Genomic DNA, 8,876 nt, shown 5'->3' with positions numbered 1-8,876 from the left:
ATATATCGAGGGTGGCAGGTTCAAACCTAGCCCCTGCCAAACTGCAACAAAAAATAGCTGGGCGTTGTGGCGAGCACCTGTTGTCCCAGCTACTTGGGAGGCTGAGGCAAGAGAATCGCCTAAGCCTAAAAGTTGGAGGTTGCTGTGAGCTATGACACTGAAGCACTCTACAGTTGACAGAGTGAGACCCTGTCTCTCAAAAAAAAAAGAATATACTTACTGTGCATTGAACTTCTGAAAATAATTTAATCAGTGATTTTTTTTTCACAAAAATCTGTTAAGTTTATTAACATAATATATCCTGATATGTATCAAAGTTTGAGATTCTTTTTTGAATCTCAAATAAGAAATCACAATATTCAGTATTAAAAAGGAAAAAAGGCAGTGGTGGTCATTTGTGGGTTTAAGTCCAAAATGAAAGTAAACATTTATTTTGGTGGATCTGTGTTGATGCTGTATTTCTCCTTGAGAAGTTTCAACTGTTCCTCCTCCTTCTTTGTGTCCATCTTCTGAAATGCCCTGTTGCCATTATAGTACAAAACCACAAGGTATCTGTTACAAACATTGAATCCTGATAGGTGATGACATGCGTTCGTGGCATCAAAGATGTCTTCATAGACCACATAAGCTGTTTCTCTAGTTTCAGGTGTGTTCTCCACTCTGATCTGATGAATAGGCCCATATTTTCCAAAAATATCATACATTTCTTCAGCTGTGATTTTGTATGGCAAATTCCTTATATATAAGATCCGATTTACTTTAGATGGAAGTCGAATATTTGCCCTCTTGGCCTCTTGCATCGTCACCTTGGCAGGCTGATGAGGTTACTGTGACAAACACTTGAAACCTGTAGACAGTCCGCATCTTGCCTGGCTTCAATAAGTGACCTTTAAAAATTTTCACGGTACAGCAGTGTAATGCAAGATGCTGATTGAAAGTCATTGGTCTACAGTGTTGTGTAGTGTTTCATCAGTCAGTGGGGAACGAGATGCTTATGATTAAGGCTTTTGTTCTGAAGTAGGGGTCACAATTTAATAGCCAGAAGTTACTGTGGTAAATACAATGCTAGAGATAGGAGCAAAGTGCTGTGGAAGTGCAGAGGTGGAGAGATTAATGCAGTTTGTGGGGCTCCAGCAAGTGCCGCACATAATAGGTGACACTTAAACTACTGTTTGGAAGGGAACATGTTAATATCAGACAAATAAAAGTGCCTGAGGAAGAGATACCCAAGCAGAGAGAACAAGTACAAAGAAAGAGAATTACTATTAGGGATAAGAGTCTAGTGGACAGCTGGCTGCAGTTGGAGTTGAGAGAGAAAAAAACAGCTCCTGTCTGCTTCAGCATAGAGTGGCCTCACTGACAGCTGGGCCACCATTTCACAAAACCCCAACATCTCCCTGACTGTTACAGCGAGACAAAACCATGAAGACCGTTCAAGCTGCAGAAATAACCACACATCCTTTTCTTTTGGCTAACAGCAGTGTCTGTTACTACCAAACACAGCGGTAGTCTCACTTCATTACTCTTGCTTTCTATATACAAATTTAAGATACTTGACTGTACAATCCAGAGCCTTGAACTCTCTCCCCAAATCTGATACAAACCCTAATCTTGGAGCTAGCCCTTCCTAACGCTGTCTCACTGGATTGCTTATGGTTCTCCATGGTCTGTTCTCTTCTTCAATGCAACAAACTGAGGGTGTTGCCAGAACCAGGAATATATGAGGGATGGTAGTTGAGAGGAGTATCTCAGTTGTATCCCCAGAAAAAGTAAGTGCAATGAATACTTAAACATGCTTGAATATTTACATAGAGGGATTACATAGACATCACTGGAAATGATCACTCGAGTGTTTGGAAATTAGGAGATATAACTTCTGGACAAACTGCTATTAGTCTGTGACCTAAAAATATTCAATGTAAGTTTTCCTTTAGATGATATACTGATTTTGCTTTATGCAGTTAAGTTTATTTTAAAATAGACTTTTAATCAGTACTTAAAATGGAAAGTTTCATTTGTCATAATGTCAACTGTTAAAATACTTTAGAAAGGAGTGGGAACTTGGAAAGAGTCAGAGATGTTAAGATGGGAGTTAAAGCCCCAGTCCCAAATTGAGGTTTTTCCTTGAATTAATCAGGATTAAAAGAAAATGAAAGTAACATACCATTCACATCATGTGCTTTAACTTTATTTGATGCCATCTGAAGTCTACTCAAGTGCTGTTTGCAGGATGGCTCCCTCACTTTTCAAAACCTTACTCCCATCCAACCTAAAAGGATCATACAGCTATATAGAGGTTATAATAATTAATATTAATTAATTCATATTAATATCACAACACTTTTTTTTTTTTTAGAGACAGAGTTTTACTTTTTCACCCTTGGTAGAGTGCTGTGGCATCACAGCTCACAGCAGCCTCCAGCTCTTGGGCTTAGGAGATTCTCTTGCCTCAGCCTCCCGAGTAGCTGGGACTACAGGCACCTGCCACAAGGCTTGGCTATTTTTTTTTTTTTTGCCATTTGGCTGGGGCCCAAACCCTCCACCCTTGGTATATGGGGCTGGTGCTCTACTCACTGAGCCACAGGCGCTGCCCCACAACACATTTTTCTTGACTGTATGCAGATGCAAACCTTATTAGGCTGTTCCCTTGCTTAAAATCCTTTGAGGGCTCTCTGTTGCTTTTTGGATAGAATGGGGTCGCCTTGTTAATGTATTCTATCTGACTTTCTTGAAAGAAGGTAAGATCTAGGATTTATTTTCCTGTTTTTGCTGACAAGCTTTTTGTGCTATGGTTTTAGAATGAAGCTCGTAAATTAAATCACCAGGAAGTTGTGGAAGAAGATAAAAGACTTAAGTTACCTGCAAATTGGGAAGCCAAAAAAGCCCGTTTGGAATGGGAACTGCAGGAAGAAGAAAAGAAAAAGGTTAGGAACTACTCTGCTATCTTAAGTGGTTATTCAGTAATCCTGTTGTGTTAGGACAGTACAGCATGGGATTACACAGGCTCTGGAGCCAAACTGCCAGATGTTATTTGCTATACTTGGGTCAGGTATTTAAACTCTCTGTACTTCTCTTTTCTTATCTGTAAAATAGGACTGTACTAATAATTATTTGAGTTAATTGTGAGTTAAGTATTTATTTAAAGCAGGCCCTGATATACACTCAATAAGTATATGCCTTACTTTTTTTTTTTTTTTTTTGAATTAGAATCTCACTCTGTGGCCCAGGCTGGAATATAATCATAACTCACTATATCCTCAAACTCCTGGGCTCAAGCAATCCTCCCACTTCAGTCTCCTGAGTAGCTGGGACTACTGGCATATGCCACTACTCCTGACTAATTTTTCTGGTTTTTGTCTTGGTATGTTGCCCTGGCTAGTTTGAAACTCCTGGCTTAAATTGATTCCCATTTGGGCCTCCCATAGTGCTGGGATTATAGGCATGAGCCACCATGCCTAGCTCAAATGCTTACTTCTTATTTAACATAGCAGATTCTCACATTTCCTTAAAATATTAGGTTTTTTTTTTTTTTAGACAGAGTCTCATTATATCATCCTTGGTAGAATGCTGTGGCATCACAGCTCACAGCAACCTCAAATTCTTAGCTTAAGTGATTCTCTTGCCTCAGCCTCCCAAGTAGCTGGAACTCCAGGTGCCCACCACAATGCCCGGCTGTTTTTTTGTTGCAGTTATCATTGTTGCTTTAGCTGGCCCAGGCTGGGTTCGAACCCGCCAACTGTGGTGTATGTGGCTGGCACCCTACCCACTGAGCTGTGGACGCCACCAAAAATATTAACCATTTTTTAAATGTTGTTTGGTATCTTTATTGGATCTTTCTTGATTTAAAATAAATAATTTATCATAAATGTAGGTATCAGCCTTTTTCTTCTTTTTAGGAATGTGCGGCAAGAGGGGAAGACTATGAGAAAGTCAAGTTGCTGGAAATCAGTGCAGAAGACGCAGAAAGATGGGAGAGGAAAAAGAAGAGGAAAAACCCTGATCTGGGATTTTCAGGTAAAGTTGACCTTTATTGAACTTTATTGAATAGGATGTTAGATAAGGATTGCCTTGAGTGTTTCTGGCTTTAGGAAAAGATGTGGGCCTTGTACTCCTTTCATGGAATATTCTCTTCAGAGCCCTAAAGCCAAGAACAGTACAAATCATGTCTCATAGGGCAGAAGTAAAAAAAAGATTGCACTTCAGTCAGCTGGATTCTTTTGTTCTTTGTCATAAAAAGTTATCAAAGTCTGTTTATCAGCATCTTTCAGATAGAGGCTATGCTTAGATTAGTGTCTTGTGCATATTTTACCTATTATACAGTGAGTATCCCTAGCCTGAAAATTCTGTGTGTTCCAAAATCTGAAAATTTTCAAACACCAACATGACACTCAAAGGGATGCTCATTGGAATTTCAGGTATCAGTTTAATGCAGTTAGATATTTCAAAGTCTGAAAAAAATCTGAAACAAAGCGTTTCAGATAAGTGATATTCACTTCTAATTTTGACTTTTTTCTTTTTTTATCGAGACAGAGTCTTACTTTGTCTCCCTCTGTAGAGCGCAGTGATATCATAGTTCACAACTTCAAACTCTTGGGCTTAAGCCATTCTCTTGCCTCAGCCCCTCTTGTAGCTGGGATTATGGGCACCTGCCACAATGCCTGGCTACTTTTTGTTTGTTTGTTTAGCAGGCCTGGTCAGGTTTGAACCCACCAGCCCTGATTCCCATGGCTGGCATCCTAACCACTGAGCTACGGACGCCCAGCCTTGATTTTTTTTCTTAATAGTAATGTCCAAACAAGGAAATGTATCATCTCTATCATCTCTGATCCTCATTTTATTTTTAGATTATGCGGCTGCCCAGTTACGCCAGTATCATCGGTTGACCAAGCAGATCAAACCTGACATGGAAGCATATGAAAGACAGAGAGAAAAACAGTAAGTTGTTTTTTCATCCTGAGACAATGTGGGTATATTTTGTGTGTATGTGTGTATGTGTGCCTGTGTGTATATGTATGTATACACATATGCATATGTATATATACACATACACATGTATGCATTACATATGTCTGTATACACACAAACATATACATATGCATTAATACATATACTTCAATGCTGCGGTGTGGGTTAGCAGCAGCTGTCTAAGAATGGTCTTAATACACAGCAATTAAGTTAATCACTTGGGTTTTTTTCCTACCTGGGCATTCTAATACTGGGTAGGACTGGGGTCATCATAGTTACTTAGGCATTATTAATATTTTAGAGGGCAGAATGCTTTAGTGCCTTCACAGAAAAGTAAGTGAACTTTTTTTGTGAAGGACCAGATAGTAAATATTTTAGGCTTTATGGGCCATACAGTCTCTGTCATGACTTTTAACTGTAGTGTTGAAGTGTTTGAAGTGCAGCGGTAGAAGCTCTATGCTTCCCCTCCCCCATGGAGACAGAGTTTCACTTTACTGCCCACAGTAGAATGCTGTGGCATCACACAGCTTACAGCAAACTCCAACTCCTGGGCTTAGGTGATTCCCTTGTCTCAGCCTCCCAAGTAGCTGGGACTACAGGTGCCCGCCACAATGCCCGGCTATTTTTTTGTTACAGTTTGGCTGGGGCCTGGTTTGAACTGGCCACCCTTGGTATATGGGGCCGGTGCCCTACCTACCCACTGAGCCACGGGCGCTGCCCAGAAGCTCTATGCTTTATGATCTTTTGTAAGTCATTTAACTGCTGGCTGTTGCCTCTTTAATCTGTAGAATGAAGATATTGTAGCAGGTTATTTCATAGGTCTCTTCCAATTCTGTATTTTTTTTTTTTTCCAGACAGGGTCTTGCTCTGTTGCCTAGGCTAGATTGCAATGGTATAATCATAGCTTACTGTAGCCTTGAACTCCTTGAACTTGGTCAAGGAGTGTGATCCTCTTGCCTCAGCCTCACAAGTAACTGGAATTACTGGCTAATTTTTATTTTATTTTAATTAATTAACCTTGGGTAGAGTGCTGTGATATCACAGCTCACAGCAACTTCAAACTTTTGGGCTTAAGTGATTTCTCTTGCCTGTGCCTACTAAGTAGCTGGGACTACAGGCACCTGCCACAGTGCCCAGTTATTTTGTTGTTGTTGTAGTTGTCATTGCTGTTTGGCAGGCCCCGGGCAGGGTTTGAACCCACCGGCCCCGGTGTATATGGCTAGCATGCTAGCCTACAGGTGGTAAGCCTAATTAATTTATTTTTTAAGACAGAGTTTCATTCTGTTGCCCCAGGCTAGAGCCTGTGGCATCAGCCTAGCTTGCAGCAACCTCAAACTCGTGGGCTCCAGGCGTCCTCAAACTATGGCCCACGGGCCACATGCAGCTTGCCTAGGACATTTATCTGGCCCACTGGGTATTTTTGCCGCTGCTGCCTGTCCTGCTTAGCAGCCAACTCGTCCCAGTCCTGCAGTCTGGGCTGCCAACAGTCTGAGGGACAGTGAACTGGCCCCCTGTTTAAAAAGTTTGAGAACCCCTGGCTTAAGCAATCCAAGCAATCCTACTGCCTCAGCTTTTAGAGTACCTGGAACTACAGACGCCGCCACAGCCCGCGGATATTTTTAGTAGAGATGAGGTCTCACTCTTACTAAAGCTGGTCTTGAACTCCTCAGATCAGGCAGTCCTCTCACCTCAGCCTCCCAGAGTGCTAACATTATAGGTGCGAACCTACTTTATTTTTTAGAGACGGGGTTTCACTATGTTGCCCAGGCAGGTCTTAATTTCTGGGCTTGAGTGATTCTCCTGCTTTGACCTCCCAAAATGATGGGATTATAGGTGTAGGCCACTGTGCTTGGTGTGTGTGTGTGTGTGTGTGTGTGTGTGCGTGCGTGCGCGTGCACACACAGTTTTTGGCTGGGGCTGGGTTTGAGCCCGCCACCTCTGGCATATGGGGCTGGTACCCTACTCCTTTGAGCCACAGGTGCTGCCCGTGTGTGTGTGTGTGTGTGTGTATGTGTGTGTTTTAAAGAAAAATATTAAAGTGGGATCCCACAGTAAATAGAAGTATATATTTTACCTCACTAGGAGTATATGAAATTTGAAAATAGAGCACTTGTAGTGCTACCATAAGTTCATTTTGTTGTCCTTTTAGTGGAGAAGAGTTTTTCCCAACTTCCAACAGTCTTCTTCATGGAACGCACGTACCTTCCACAGAGGAAATTGATAGGATGGTCATAGATCTGGAAAAACAGTAAGTACTCAGTGGTGCAGCCTGTAATTTTAAATGCTTAGTAACAAAAGGGACTTAAAATGCATACCTACATCTCATGTGCTTAGAATGAATTGAATACACAGAAATTATTCTTGCTCATTTATGATCTAGTGGTTTTGGGGATAGATAGCAAGTATGGATTGAGGCTATATGATTTGGAATATATTGGAAAATACTGGTTAAATTGAATTTTTACAATTGAAGGTGAAAGATCTAAAGATAATTATTCTTTAAGGACTTTTTTTTTTTTTTTTTTTAGTTCTTCTTTTACAGACACTCTACTATTTGATTTGAAGAAGTAGGAATGTACTAGGAAATATTCCTAGTACATATGTTTAGGTAGAGGTGAATATTAGGTAGTGCAGAATGAATATGTATATATCTTAGGAGTTGGTACATGTAAGGTATTGAGAATAGTGTCTGGCACATGCTGTACACAGTATTTGTGGTGGTTATAATTGACGTAATTGTTATTGTAACAATTATCTTCTTTTAAGTAATACTTCATGTGTTAAGTTTCTGACAGTGTATCATTGCAGTTTCAGAAGCATTTTGAAGATGAGTTTGTATTTACTGATTTCACAGTTCATACCCCACATTGTGCCATTAATTAACAGTTTCAGCTTGAACTTTATGAAAACAGGACTTGGTTTTTATCCTCTCCAAAGTGTATTCTAAATGTGCTGATTCTATTTTTAACTGTCCACATTTTATTAAGATAAAAAGGGCAGTTTTGAATTAAATTTTTATTTATTTATATATTTACCCTGAGTAGAGCACTGTTGCATCATAGCTCACAGCAACCTCACACTCTTGGGCTCAAGCAATTCTTCTGCCTCAGCCTCCTGAGTAGCTATGATTACAGATGCTCACCATAACACCTGGATATTTTTAGTAGAGATGGGATCTCGCTCTTGCTCAGGCTTGTAGCAAACTCCTGAGCTCAAGTAATCCACCTGCCTTGGTCTCCTGAATTTTGTAAATTACTTTCTTCTACCCCAGGATTGAAAAGCGAGACAAATACAGCCGAAGACGTCCTTACAATGATGATGCGGATATTGACTACATTAATGAAAGGAATGCCAAGTTTAACAAGAAAGCCGAAAGATTCTATGGGAAGTATACTGCTGAAATTAAACAGAATTTGGAAAGAGGAACAGCTGTCTAAGCCCTTCAAGAACTGTTTAGCAAAGCTTGAGGGAGTGAAAATTTCTTTTAGCAAATTCAAGTTCTCTTTGAAATTTTATCAGTAAACCAGAAGTTGGTTTATACCTTCCCACTCAGCATTTAGAAATAAAAACATTGTTTCTTAAACATATATATTTCAACATTTTTGTGCTTGGATATAAGATGTATTTCTTGTAGTGAAGTTGTTTTGTAAAAAACTACTTTGTATAGATTTTAATTATATTATTTTTCTAAGTATTTTAAATATGTGTGACTTTAGTCTTTGAAGCATTTTGGGCTTAAGATTGCTGGCAGCACGTCTAGGCAAAGGAACCATTTCCAGTTGTGGACTCTGAAGCCAAGGGATGTGGGCATGAGGGAGATGGCAGTGGCTACCGGAGGTGGGGCTGCTTATGACCACGTTCAGGGAATAGGAGAGCTGTCCTCCCCTGAGTATTGACCATGTACAGTTTCC

General features: G+C 40.2%; 1 protein-coding gene and 1 pseudogene across 2 annotated transcripts in view; one reads left to right on the top strand and one right to left on the bottom strand.

Annotated features, from left to right (window-relative positions):
• The window catches only part of SYF2 (SYF2 pre-mRNA splicing factor), a 12,637-nt gene extending 3,970 nt beyond the window's left edge, over positions 1–8,667 (top strand). The window contains exons 3-7 of the mRNA XM_003799843.3: positions 2,799–2,924; positions 3,897–4,014; positions 4,845–4,935; positions 7,115–7,213; positions 8,237–8,667. Coding sequence (XP_003799891.1) covers positions 2,799–2,924; positions 3,897–4,014; positions 4,845–4,935; positions 7,115–7,213; positions 8,237–8,402 — 600 coding nt within the window. The 3' untranslated portion in view covers positions 8,403–8,667. The remainder of the gene's footprint in view (positions 1–2,798; positions 2,925–3,896; positions 4,015–4,844; positions 4,936–7,114; positions 7,214–8,236) is intronic.
• LOC100963667 lies at positions 291–825 on the bottom strand (annotated as a pseudogene). The gene has a single exon (XR_002775716.1). The product of XR_002775716.1 is annotated as a splicing factor 3B subunit 6 pseudogene (transcript).
• Positions 8,668–8,876: the final 209 nt, after the last annotated feature.

Source organism: Otolemur garnettii, unplaced genomic scaffold (assembly GCF_000181295.1).
Source record: "Otolemur garnettii isolate 467f Iridium unplaced genomic scaffold, OtoGar3 scaffold00156, whole genome shotgun sequence".
NCBI classification, from domain to species: domain Eukaryota; kingdom Metazoa; phylum Chordata; class Mammalia; order Primates; family Galagidae; genus Otolemur; species Otolemur garnettii.
This window is presented reverse-complemented; position numbering and strand designations above follow the sequence as displayed.